We start from the raw sequence: 14,882 nt of genomic DNA, 5'->3' as shown, positions 1-14,882 counted from the left end.
ATGGGACGAGTATGATAGCGACGGCCGCTCGCTATTGTCGGTTGACCTTGAGCCGCGTCCGCAGTGTCCGCGGTGCAACAACGACAGCAGCAGTGACTCGCGAGTCACGGCAGCGTCAGCCGCCACAGCTGATCGTTTGGAGAACGCAACACACGGGCGCGCACTGGCGGTAAACGGTTACCACCACGTCTGGTTACCATGTCTATCCTATGGTCCGGTTACCAGGTTCGACCACGATCAATGCATTGTCTTGACGTAATATTCTGTGATCATGATAAACAAATTTTATTATTTAATATTTTACATTTTTACCCACGACGTTGATAGTGTATAAAACACAATTTTTAATTATTAAATACATCATGGATTTAATTTAATTTAATTTTTTTTCAGTATTTTACCAATAATAATAATATTTTTGTTGTGATTGACGGCCGTTCAAATGAACGATTACGATGTGCAATTGTTTCGTTATGCGGGCCGTCGGCCGACGTCTATGGCAATGCAACTGTAAATAATATACGATGTTGTATTGGCGGTAAAACGCTCTACAGACTACGGTCGCGGCGCAATATTATTGGGGTAAAGCAACGTTTTACGCGCCGATAGAGAACCTGCAAAAATAAAATATCAATTTAATCGTTATTTTTTCCTCCTCGCCGTTTATTTGACGCATCACGTATATATAAATATAAACTATTATTTGGTTGCACGAGAGCTATTTAAAGCGGCCGACGTCAGCGATATTCGCTAGGTATACACATGCAGAATGTGCTTTCGACGTTGGCATCGGGCCACTGTCTGTTCGTCTGTTGTCGCCGGGCACCGTAGCTAACGGCCGTCACGAGAACGGTTGACGACCACGACGCGGACCATTGTTCACACCGACAGACTGTTCTGAGCGCAGCCGTTTGACGTGAGCGCGTGACCATGTTCCCGTCCGAGGGATTGTTCAGGAACGTGTTCTTCCAGCCCTATAACGACCAGGGCTCGGCGAAAGTGATTAACTCCGCCAAGAGTAAGTCTTAGCTCGCAACTGCTCTGTCACGGACTTAAGCCATGACGGGCTAAGAAGGGGGCTATAGCCCATATTATAATATATTATTAAAAAAAAAATTATTTTACAAAAACCCTATAGCCCCCTCTCCCCCATACGAAATCCTTGGCTACGTCATTGCACTCCATGACTCAGTGGACCGTGGGGATGTGCCAAGTGCCTGTGTATGAAATTTTGCACCCCATAGTCATCTTTTCGATTGCTCACTCGGTACGTCTTGTGTGCGTCCATAGATGTAATATTATAATATTAATCGTTCACTGTAAATTCGCAGTATGCAGTGTATAGCATAGAGTCCAAGGTTTGGCTAATAGAGTAATAATACCCTATGGTTTAGATTTTATGGCCTCTAGAGTGTTTCTTGTATCAGGTACTTCTACAATTAATAGATGTTGTCTACCGAGTGTCTGTCACTACCATAAATATAATATGCAACTCAAAATTGCTCCAGTGATGTCTCCTTGGATGTCTGTGCATGAACACTACATAGTACACAGTACTACTAAATACTAAATTTGAATATTCTAACATGCTTTTTATACAGAATTTCTAATATATTCCTTATATCATATAGGTTTTTCCTACCTTCTAGTAATTAAAATATAACAACTCTGATTTATAATTACAGTGGGCTTTTTTAATTTAATTTGGATATTGTATGTATTTATTATCAGTATTTGTAATTGTTTTTTTTTACAAATTGTCTACTAATGCTTATTTAAAACTATATAATACCATAATAGTACAAAAAACATGGATAAAACATAATAAGTGCTTAATAGTTAATACAGTCCTTGTTTTAGCATCCATTCATTTTGCACGCCTGTACCACAAAACTATCAGGAGTTTATTGTTTGACCATATTGAATATTCATTTTGAGTTTTGACAATCTATCCTTTTTCTGCCTTTTTTATATTAGACATTAGCTTATTACATTTACATAGTAGTATGATGTATATGTAGATACTGACAACTATATTTTGATGAAGAAACATTTTCTGAAAAATTGTATGATAATTACGGATGATTAATAATAATTGCTCATTAAATAAAATACTCAATGTACCTATTTCAATGTATATCAACAATTTATTTATAATCAATGGTACTGTGTTTTTAAAACCGTTGAACAACAAATAAATTACTATATTATTTAAAATTGAGATTATTGACAAAATGGCAATTAATAACAGTATCACATGAAATATTTTTTTCCCTGTGCGGGATAGGGGTGGTTATGCATCTAATGATTTCCTAGAAAGCAGAATTTTGTTGAACTATGTAGAAATATGTAAATGTTATATCCCAAGGGGGTTGTGAATGTTGTGACCTATTGGTTACTTGTGTATGCCATTGGTGTATAGCATATTCTTAAACAGCTATTTTTTTTTTACAGATAGTAAGCATTTTGTACAACGACTTGACTTGGAAAAAATTTTGGAAACTCATCGTGGATGTGTGAATTCTGTGAATTGGAACGATTCTGGATCTTTATTACTTACGGCTGGTGATGATAAACACATAGTGATTACTGATCCATTTTCATACAAACTTCTTGTTGATTATAAAACAAAACATAAAACCAATATTTTCTGTGCAAAATTTATACCTACTTCAGATAACCGTATCATTTCATGTGGTGCAGATGGTTCTGTTCTCAATCTTGGTAAATATTCATGCATATTTGCTGTTTTTTAATTTAGGTATGTTTAATCCTATTTGTATTTGTATAATACTATTAGATTTGGAAAGACCAGAAGAAACAGAGTGGAATTTCTTTACTTGCCACTCTAGCCAATGCTATAAACTGGAAACAATACCCGACGAGCCTAATATATTTCTAAGCTGTAGTGAAGATGGTACAGTTCGCCAATATGATCTTAGAACTGGTGTTAAATGTACTAAACAACGTTGCGATAACGTAAATCAAATGATTTTTATTTGATTATGCATATTTTACTTACTGTCAATTTTTTTGTGTCCAAATCAAATAGCATGAATTCATTGATTGTGGTAAACCTGTTTCCACTATTGCGATAAACCCAGTTAAACCTTATCAACTTGGAATTGCCACAATAGATAGTATAGTTAGAATAGTCGACAGAAGAAAAATTATAAAAAAAGGTAAATAATATGATAACAATACTAAATTTATCATTAAGGTTATATCTTTAAAGAGCGGTAACTTTTTTTTTTATTATATCAGTTTTAGTAAGTTATTATGCATACTTTTTTTACTTTATTTATTATTTTTCACTCGTTTTCTAAATATTAATTTACAAGTAAAACATGGGTTTTGTTAATAATATTTGCTTGTAAATTTGTAATGTAGGAAAAAATTGCTTATATTATTTATGTTTTGCCTTCTAAATTGTTGGTAGAATAAAACTATTTTAATTTTCAATCTGTTTTTTAGATTTAGTTCAAAATATTGTTCCTGAATTTTCCTTTACTGTTCCTCATCTTGATCATCGTGCTTATCGTATAACATCACTATCATACTCACCTGATGGCAGAGACATGCTAGCCAGTTATTCCTATGAAGAAATATATCTATTTAGCCTCAGTAAAGATTCTTGTACGACAGCAGTTGCAAATGACTTTCTAGAAAATGCGCCAATTCCACCACCATACAGACGGATAAGATTAAGAGGTGACTGGGCAGATACTGGCCCTTTATCTCGACCATCTACTGGTATGAAACTATGAAGTAATATATGTTGTGTCTAGAGCAGAGGTGACCAACCTTTTACCATATTGTGCCAAATAGAAATAAAAATTAACAATGCGGCGGATTATTATTATATATTCTAATCAGATAATATGTTACATTACATAACATTATTAATTTTATTTTGATACAATAATTGTCGTGTTATATTATATTAATATTTATAAACATAATTTTAGAAATATTTAAAAATTTGATGTTATTTTATTTGACGCTAGTAGTAGTAGTTATATGTGTGCCATTGAATAACAACAAGTGTGCTGCAGGTTGGCCACCCTTGGTCTAGAACATCCGGCACTCATATCTATAATTGGCGCCTTGTGCCCAGTCTAATGAATTAAATTTAGTTCAGTTGCGGTTAAATACCGGGCGCCTGGTGAAAAAGTTAAGTACTGGGTGCCCTGCCACATTGTTCAGGGCTACAGAGCTTGCGCTATGAGTCATGTATACAAATTATTGAGTAGTCAGAATAAGTAGTTAAAATGTAAGTCTTAATAATACTAATAAATTAATTATAAGAAATATTTTATACATTTTGTCATAAAAGATAGAATTTTCACTCTTTTTTTTTAGATATGGTGAAGGAAAAATTTTTGATTTTTTTTTTTAAATTATTGTTGATAATTAATATTTTGCTCAGTAAAAATACTTGAAAATTGAATACAAGGTTATAAGTTTTTATTAGTGCAATAATAAAAAAAAAAAAATTGATAGTTAACATTAATTAATGATTGGTAATAAAGGCTAGCGACAGTCTTCGCTCAGAATCATTTTCTGTGCACAGTGATTATATGTATATCATTGAATTCAAATTTAACACATCCATTACAGTGGCCCATATGATGCCTATTGCACGGTAGAGCAGTGCTCACTTGCCCTCCTTATTTATTGAATTATTCTATACTCAATATTTGTGTTATATTTGTAAATAATTATAAATTGTTATAAAATATTTCTTATAATTAATTTGTTAGTTATTAGGATATACTTAAGATTTAAATTAACAGGAAAGATTAAACTTTAAAACTACTGTCTACTGTATTCATAATTCATAGTCCCCAGCTCTATGCCTCTGAACAGTGTGGCCCAGCCAGCACATGATACTCAACCTTGTCTTCAGGCGCCCATAATAATACATCCAAGTGTTTGAAACTCTAGACATAGTAATTAATATATTTTATAAGTAGGAAGTGAACCAATATGAAAGAAAAATTGAATAGTTTAATTTAATTCAAGGGTTGTTGTTACAGCACAAAAGAAAATTGTTAGTTACTTGGTGATAAGATTTAATTATATAATTAAATATAATATTATCAAGAAACTAAATTTAATAACCTCTTATACTATAAGGTACACAATCCCATAGTTGTAAATATATTTTCATCTATACTGTTCGTAGTTTAATTTAATAAATTTAGAGTGTATGAATAAAAAAATGAAAATTTTTTACTTTGACTCCATGCTTACATTTAAGTTTAGGCCTCAGTTCCATACGCTCACACTTAATGTGTTTAAACAAATGTTTTATTATTTATGCCGCATAGATAATCTTACAACATCAAGATTACAGTCTCAAATTATGGCTCGAATGAGTGCATTGTTGATTAATGTGTTTAATACACCAACAATAAATAATGCCTTTATGCAAAATTGTGAGTGAATATATTTAAAACGCCCATAATTTATATTGATTTATAGAATTAGATATAATATGTTGATAATATTTTAGGGAGTCCGAATTATTCTTCACCAGTTCCTCCAGAATCTTTGAGACGTACTACAAGTTCAATTGAACCACAAGGTGAATTAGACGAAGTGGATGTTCCTATCAATGATATTGATCGTTTAGCTCGTGAATAGTAAGATAAAATATTTATTTTTTAATCCCATTTCAAAGCTTTTTTATAGTTGTTTCGTCTATTACAATTTTATAAAAATGATAATTAGTACACGATTATGGATGCCGATTAAAAGTTGTGTTAGTTTAACAATATTTAGAAATAATTAATACATTTGTAATAAAGGAAAATATTAAATTTGAAATTATTGATAATAGAAAATTAGTATAAAGAGAATTTTTAAGTTAGTTAAAATTTTTATAATATTGAGTCTTTAATGATTCCAATAGTATAGGCTTTTTTTTATCTACAACCACATTTAACAACAATGTTTGTATATAATTACAGCACCAACTCAAATGATGATAATATTGAACAATCCACTTCAAATAGATATTTTCAAAACGTTGAAAATAAATCAAAAACTAATAAAAAACCTCCGGTATTTGATGATTTTGTTGCACTTCAACCAATCAAAGCACAGTATAAAGGTCATAGAAATGCTAGGTAAAGTCAAGTGTTACCACTTAACATCACTTGTAATTTATTCACAACATTTTAATAATAACCAGTAAATAAAATGTATTGTTAACCTTTCCAGAACTTTGATCAAAGAGGCAACATTCTGGGGCAATGACTTCATTATGTCAGGCAGTGATTGTGGACATGTGTTTGTATGGGATCGTTATACATGTGAAATAGTGATGTTGCTAAAGGCAGATGCTCATGTGGTTAATTGTATTCAACCACACCCTAGTAGGCTTTTACTTGCAACTTCTGGTGTTGATCATAATGTTAAACTTTGGAGTCCAATAAGTGTTGATAAAATGTTTTTCCAATCATTTGCAACAGAGGTAAAACTCAAATATTATTTAAACATTTTATACTTAATAAATAAATTAGTAGGTTTTTATTATATTACTAGAAGGCATTTTATCACTTATGAGTTGTGATACATATGGCCACAATTTGTTGGTTTTAACTTCTACATATTATGTTCAATGGTATTCCGGATAAAAGTCCCTAAAAATAATATGTAAAATTAAACCAAAAATACTTTTACTATAATAAAAAATTAATGAGAGATTAAAATATTATTAAGTTATTCATTTATTTATTTTTTCAATTTATTAGATAGGTGCTAAAAAAAAAAAAAGAAACATTTAAATCTGTTCAATATATTGTTTTTATATAATATGGTGGTAATAATTACCAAGTTATGAGTTCTCTCTCATTATAAATACAGTAAAACTTCCAAATAACGAATATCCATTTAACAACATTTTCTGTTTAACAAATTATTTTTGAGAACCATGACCCTCATTGTTAATCATGTGTAAATTATACTTGACAAATTCCTCTGTAATACAATTTTTGTTCCCCGTGAGACTTTGATTTATGAAAGTTTCACTGTAGTTGAATTTGAGAAATTGAGAGGACTGGATATAAAATATATAAAATTATGTATTTTATTATTTATTTTATATGATAACCCCTAACCTAACTTATCATTTTTATTTTTTTCCATATACTGTTGAACAAGATGTAGAGAAGATCTTCTCTACATCAAGCTATTATATATATTATATATATCTAGCTATATATAGTATAATATTGCTGTTTTATAATATTGTGGCGGAGATTAAAAACTATTTAAATTATGTAATTAATGAATTATATACCTTATATCATTGATTATAAATACTATAGATCGCTCATTGGCCCATATTTACGCGGTGCAAAAAATTGACAAAATATGGATGTGGCCGTTATGAAGCCCTGTTGTCGCCCATTAGTAACTTAAGACAGCGCTTCATAACGGCCACATCCATATTTTGTCAATTTTTTGCACCGCGTAAATATTGGCCAGTGAGCGATCTATAGTATTTATAATCAATGCTCTTATTATGTAGTATAAATATGTGATTTTAATGATTTCCGAAAGGATTGATCATTAATTATAATGTATTTATTATATAGTATTATCTAAGCAGAATGGTAGTCCACCTTAAAAACTATCAGCTTCATAGTTGTTAAACCAAATAAATAATCACATAATCACAAAAAAATAAACATAATTCAAGATATTTATAGAAATTTTAATATTATTAATGTCAATTATTTTGTATACTCAAATGTTAGTTATTGAAAATAATTTACAATATTTTTAGAATCATATTAGTGATAAAGAGGAAAGTATGCTTCCACCAAGTGTAAGTGAATAATCAATGTTTAAAACAAACTGGTTTCTATAAAAATAAATTAGCTGCTGTTTGGGTAAGATACATTTTAGAGCTTAACTAAATTTATATTCCAGGTGTTTTACAAAATTCAAAAACTTAAGTTATACTATCAGCTAATTGTAATTGTATAAATTGTAATGTTGATTAAAATTTAAAATACATATTAATTTTGTTAATTCTTAAATTAATATTTTAATTTCAGTTAGTTGAAAGGAATAAATTAATGATGGAACAATCAAAAGATACAGTTACAGTGTCCCCGTCTTTAATAGTGCGAATGCTTACTTATTTCAACCAACTTAGACGAGGTTAGTTGAACTCATATATATTATATATTTATACTCATAATTTAAAATATATTATTAATCAAACTAGTAAACAGATCCTATAAAATGTATCTATATATACTCTACTCAGAATAAGCTTACCCACTTTCGCAGCTTTCAACTAAGCTTCTGGAAGGGTCTGACCCCCCCTGGTGAAAGTCAGCGACGGGTAACAGCAGCGGTCGACTACTGACGATCAATCACAGTGCATCTGTCTCTCTCGTCAGGGAGGGTGGATGAGGTCGGACCCTTCCAGCGCCTCAGTTGAAAGTGGGCAAGCTTATTCTGAATAGAGTATAGTTTCAACCATAATCATTTATATTTTATACCTAGTTAAGTTAATTTTTTTTTTAAATACTGCATTTTACAAGGAATTTACAGCTCAGTTTACTCATATAATAGTTATTTAAACTTATTTAACTTATTAAACGTTTAATAAGGAATAATAGTTTTTACTATACCTAATGTATGGTTAGGTATATTACTCTATTCAATACATTTTATGGTTTCTTGAATACTATTTGTTATGAAGAAATTTTGTTTTTTTCACTTAAAAACTCATCTTTATTGTATGAAATAAATGTAAATAATAACAACTGTATTTAGTGGAATTCCATATTTTTTCTGATCTTTGTTTTGCTTATAACTTTTCATTTCTTTTAATAACAAAATCTAATGCATTAAATTTACAATTTTTCTTTTCAACTAACAGTCTGTTTTGGAGGAATACACATAATAATAAATATTAATTATTTATGCATTTTGACTTTTTAAAATTTGATGTAATTTATCAATATCCATTTTTATATATTTGTTCATTGCCAGTTTGTAATTTTTTTCAGCGGGCAGTACAAATACTAATGCAACTTAATTCATGTAAATCGGATAGCTTTTGGATTATTGTGTGTGCTGACATTAAAACTCAATTTTTCTAACATCATAGAGACAGAATATAGTTAAGATCAAAATTACAAGATATAGTACATTTTAAATAATATTACTAATTAAATGTTCTATTTTTTTTCTCATTGCATTTCAAACATAACATTTCACGATCCAACTACTATAAATAAGTTTCTCATCATACATGCGTGCTTGCATCAGCCTGACTTTCCTTTGGGAGTAATCAGTGACACTTGTTCAACTTACATATTATGATGTTGTATGTCAAATAGATATTTAAAGCTAGATCTTATAGTCATTGCAACTCCCGTTTCAATGTGTCTTTATGACCAGTTCTGCCGTTTTTATACCTTTTAAAGTTGTTTCAATTACATGCGATCTGGTGAGCTTTTTGCAATAATTGAGATGATGGTTATATTTTAAATATATAATTTATTTCTTAAATGTTTTATTTTTTTCCTTTTTTCTACTCATTGTGTTTTAAACATTTCATAATCCAACTTCTATGAATTATATTACATGTGTACTTAAAACAGATTAAATTTTCCTTTGGAAATATCAAAATTAAATTAAATCAGTGATGTTTGTTCTACTTACGTCTTACATATGATTTTAAATGTCGTTTCTCTCGTGTCTGAAATTAATATAGATATTTTACAACTGGATCTTGTAATTAATTTAATATGGTTCTCCAATTAGCTATCTGTGCTATTTGGGGAACTTCCTAATAAGTTCAACATACATTTTCCACGGTAAAATTGCTTTTTTAAAATTGACTCGTCCTATTTCGACAAAAAAAAAATAATATATTTATATATAAAAATAATACAACTAACTTAAGATTAAATATAAAAAAATTCAAATCAAGATTATGTACCTAATAATTGGTAAGAAAAATTAAAACTTTTGACTTCTGTCAACCTAAAAATCAAACAGAGTTAGGGTTTATTCAACTATAGAATAAAAATATGAGATGTAACACTATTACCTTAAATTAGCATTAAAAGCATGCACTATATTTCTCTGATTCTTATAAAAAAATTATTTATGTTAAAATCAAATACTTGAACATCAGTGTCACTCCTTAGAAAAGGTCCATTGCTATACTCTTAATATGTTGTGCTATACATATCGGTTGTTTAAATGTACATACAATGGTCAATTTTTCAATATTCATATTCTTTGGTTAAATTAAACATCTGATAATAATAAATGAAATGTAATGGTTTGATAGATCTTTATATTTTTTTATTTATTTATTTTGGAAATTTCTTTGCAAAGTCATAATAATAGAACATACATTATTTTATTATTTTTGATTATTATGTTAAGTCTTGTTTGGCTTGATTTAATAAATTCAAACACGACTAATATCTCTTAAGAAAACTGTATATTTATATTTGCAAGTTATAAGAATATAAATTTATTATACCTAATTTATACCTAATTCTACAATCTATCTTTATAAATATTGTATTGTGTTTATTTTGTATTTACTATTTTTCAAATTACAATTTTTCAAATTTTGTATTTATGTTGTACCTATATATTTTATGTTGGAAGATTTATACCTATGTGTTAATATTTTTTTTTATTTATGCATTGTAATTTTTTTGTATGAAACTTTGGTTGTCTATAACTAATTACATATTATAGTAAATTACTAAATTTTATACTTTGACATACTCGACAAATATTCCAGTAGTATAACTAACAACTTATCGGTAGATGCAAATTGCAGTTTCAATTAGAATATTCTTATTCTCAATTAAATTTTTATTATCTAAAACATAAAGCAATACTTCAATCTATCATTTGGTTGAGTTACTTGCTTGTTTGTTGCATATGTCAACTTATTTAGATTTATGTTGAAACTATTTTTAAATTATACATCACTGTTGCTTAAATATATAAAATAATAGAGAATTTTATACAATATTATACAATTATATATGATTATTATTAAACCGAATAAACCTATTCCCTATAACCACCCACTGGGCCACAGATTTAAATAAATTGTTAGTAGATTGTTACTTAAATTATCAAATTCAATGTTAAGATAATATTCAAAACTGTTTCCTTCGATTTATGGCATTCAAATGTAATTTAACTCGTTTGCGTCATTCTCCTTATGAACCACTATTACATTATTTTGATATTGGTAGTTTATCCGAACAAAAATATGAAATGAGATATGACATTTTTATTTGAGCTCGTCATAGGTTACATCAATTGCCCTGAACTTTTTGGTTTTCTCAATATTTATGTCCCTCAATGTAGAACTAGATCAACCACTATGTTTTATGTTTTTACCCATAAAACAAATTATGTTTCTGCTTCTATGAATAGGATAATGTCAATAGCAAATGATTTAAAAATTGATTTATTTAATTTTAATTCCATTGAATTATTTAATAACTATGTAAACAAAATGTTTTGTATTCAAATATGTTGTATTGTTTTATCATTTTATTATTATTGTATTATTACTGTGTTATTATTGTATTCTAACGTTCAGTTTTGAACTATATTATTTTAAATTATTGTAATTGGATCATTGATCCGTTGAAATAAATAAATAAATATAAGTCCACAACCTGATAATTATTTGTAGTTGAAACTGGTAATTGATTACATCCACTTTGTGTGGTTGAAATAATACTCCAGGCTATATTTTTATCTTTTTAAATTTCTTATAGTTTTATACTAGTTACCAGTGGCATGGCAAGAGGCCAGAAGCTAGTCTATTAATTCTCTCACCTAAAAATCTAATAAAGGCTTTAACTGTCATGTGTTGTATTACGTTTCATAGTATTCATAGTGTTAACTAAAATATTAGTCAATACTAAATGAAGTATTACTTATTAGCCACCCACCACTCCTTAAAAACTCACAGGGCGCCTCCTCTCAATTACCTCGATAACAAATTTTTGAATTTAACTAATTTAACTTTTTGACTAGTTAATGTTATAGGTAAACTTATTTTATGGTATTATACTACCTAATTATCATTAGTTGTACAATCCTACAAAACTTCAAGAAACAACTGGTAGGTAGGGATTTGTGTTTATATTAAATCTACTGTAAATTATTTAAGAGGTGAGGTTCATGGTTCCGCTAAAACGTTGGCAGTGGTAATATGAAAGAGGTAACCCATAGAGTTAGCCAATTAGGTTAAAATTTCTATTATGTCTATGGAGGTAACTAGTGTCGGTCTGGCCCCCGCAGCTGCCCAGCGATCAGAGAGAGAAAAATTTAAGTTTACTCTCGATTCTCACGAATTCCCTAATGTTATATTGTTCAATATATGACAATATATATCCATCATCAGCTGCTATATATAAGTCAACTGTACCTATAGACCCGTGGTGGCATAAACTTTGTAACAAAATTAAGTAAAGAGCAATATAATAAAAAAAATTAGCGAGTTATTCCAGCGACACGTTAATTTCATTACAAAAATCATGATCCTATAACATTTGCTTGTGCAGTTATTAGTGGATAAATGTATTGAACAATATTATAAAAATAAAAAAACAATATTATGTAAAATTTCAACGAGTCGTTGTGTGTTCTTTATTAATTATTACCTACCTATTGGATAAGCATTAGATAAGTGTCGAAACCATACAATTGTACGATTTTATTTATATTATGCACTATTTTTCAAAATATAAGTTGCTTACATGCTTTTGTTCATTTAAAATTGAACCAATTTTAAGCGTTTTATGTTTATATTAGCATTTTCTATACACCATAAAATTTTGAAAATATTTTGACTCTTTTTGACTCTTCAGTTTTCAATTTTTTTAGTTTTTTTTTCTATAAAAATCAATAAAATTTTATTTGTTGGGTAAAAAAGCGTGAAAATTTAATATAAGGCTCCTGATATATCGTTCTAATAGCAGTTGAAAAATATTAAAAATACATAGGCACAATTTTTTTTATAAGCATTTACAGTTCAAATTTTGACAACATTTATCAAATTTATAATTTATTAATTATTTTGTAGTTAAAAATGTATAAAATGTTTAATTTTTATGGCTAAGGATTGAAATTTTAAAACAAGGCTCCACGTAAATAGATTATATATAAATTACTTTATTCACAATAATATCATCAAATATACTTCGTAATATCATAGGCTGACTGACCGTTTTCGCTCAGAATCGTTTTTCTTATACAATGATATTATATCATTGAATTCAAATTTAACACCATCCATTACAGTGACCCACTTGTAACCTACTGTACAGCAGAGCGACATCCACTTATCCACCTTTTTTTTTTTTGAAAGGGGCCCGTTGAATATTATTGTGCAGACCGACACTGGAGGTGACACGTGTGGTGAATCGTACTTTTAACTTTACCTATTAATATCGCACCTACCACGCTTTCGTTGCTAGATTGCGCTGTTATATACGATTTTTATTTAATATTTAAATAAACATAGTCTTTAGTAGGTACCTACCTGCCTACGGGCTTCGACCTACCTATAGTGAGTACTGAGTTGTAATTTGTAGTGACTTGAATAGAGTACTGAGTAATATTGTTATCCATCAAGTATAATAATATTATCTTTAATCGTGCGCCTGCGTAATCGGTTTACGATGACACTATTAATTATTAGGTACATATATTGTATAGTTTTCCACTGGGCAGTGGTCACTGATTCCAGCCATTGGCGTATTTAGGATCTTATAGCTAGGCCGTAGGCAGTAGGCAAAACAAAAGTTGTGTAGCCTCACCCACTCCCACAAATTAAAATTACCAACATAATGACTTCTTGCAATTGTATTAATTTAACAATAATGCATCATGATAATAGGAGAAGGAAAACCCAAGCGTTTTATAATTACTAGGTATAAGTTTAATACTGTCCTGTAGGTAGGTAGAAATATAATTAGTTATATTCTGATTTTGTGTTGGTGACTTCTACAGTGTAAGCCTTTATGTAAGATACCATTACATAATTAATTATTGGATATACCCCTAGGGCCAATCATAGGCGCAACTAGGGTTAAAATTCTGGGGGGGCTAGCAAAACTATTTATTAAAAATAACCTATAGAAAGCTTATATCTAAATCAATAAAGTATATTTTTTTTTGGGGGGGGGGGCTAAACCCTAGTTGCGCTAATGGGGCCAATACTCAATTCAGGCCTTCGATGTTCCATCCTAATTTTCGTATGGGTGCGTTGTTACCGCTATTTGGTTCTAATTTTTCGGTATCTAATACAAAATATTTTTACAAATATACGTTAATAAATTACGAAAAATATAACGATTTTAATTTTTAATAATTTTGTTGTAATTAAAAAATATTATTCCTGGGGACTTTTACATACCTACCTATAATATATTATTATATTTCGTGTACACGAATACATTTTAAAAACATTTAGATTCATTTTATGCTATTTCCTGTTTATACCACGAACTTATTCTTACTGTTCTACAACTACTCCGTATTGACTGAAACGTTAAAAACATTAAACAATTCCTTATAAAAATATAGATTACCTATTTTAATACCTAATTAAATATAATAAATTCAATGCTTTCGGCAACCATCATTAATATTTTAAACAACTGTATTACCAATATAGGTAGTAAAATAAATTAATATAACAGCAATAATATACCTAAATATATCATAAAATAAACTTGATAATATATAGACAGTGCTTGCTTTGGGAAAAAATTAGTAAGATGATTCAAATGTGTAAAAAAAAATGTGCGTTCCTGCAGGATAATCAAATGTCTTATTGATTAGGATAT

The 14,882-nt window shown here is 29.1% G+C and overlaps 1 protein-coding gene across 2 annotated transcripts; it reads left to right on the top strand.

The window, feature by feature from the left end:
- Positions 1-90: 90 nt before the first annotated feature.
- On the top strand, positions 91-11,706 carry LOC132943100 (DDB1- and CUL4-associated factor 6-like). Of its 2 annotated transcripts, none has more exons than XR_009664328.1 (11): positions 91-1,018; positions 2,455-2,724; positions 2,801-2,979; positions 3,053-3,182; positions 3,475-3,753; positions 5,334-5,441; positions 5,519-5,648; positions 5,976-6,134; positions 6,229-6,481; positions 7,799-7,904; positions 8,073-8,158. XR_009664328.1 is itself a non-coding variant. In XM_061011906.1 (11 exons), exons 1-11 carry the CDS (start codon positions 931-933, stop codon positions 9,065-9,067), a joined length of 1,731 nt encoding a protein of 576 aa, XP_060867889.1. In that variant the 5' UTR covers positions 91-930; the 3' UTR covers positions 9,068-11,706. The 2 variants fall into 2 exon arrangements, 1 of the variants encoding a protein (XP_060867889.1); XM_061011906.1 differs by lacking the exon at positions 7,799-7,904 and adding an exon at positions 9,039-11,706 and having other exon boundaries at positions 8,073-8,178.
- Positions 11,707-14,882: the final 3,176 nt, after the last annotated feature.

The sequence above is a fragment of the Metopolophium dirhodum genome, chromosome 4 (genome assembly GCF_019925205.1).
Source record: "Metopolophium dirhodum isolate CAU chromosome 4, ASM1992520v1, whole genome shotgun sequence".
In the NCBI taxonomy this organism is placed as follows: domain Eukaryota; kingdom Metazoa; phylum Arthropoda; class Insecta; order Hemiptera; family Aphididae; genus Metopolophium; species Metopolophium dirhodum.
This window is presented reverse-complemented; position numbering and strand designations above follow the sequence as displayed.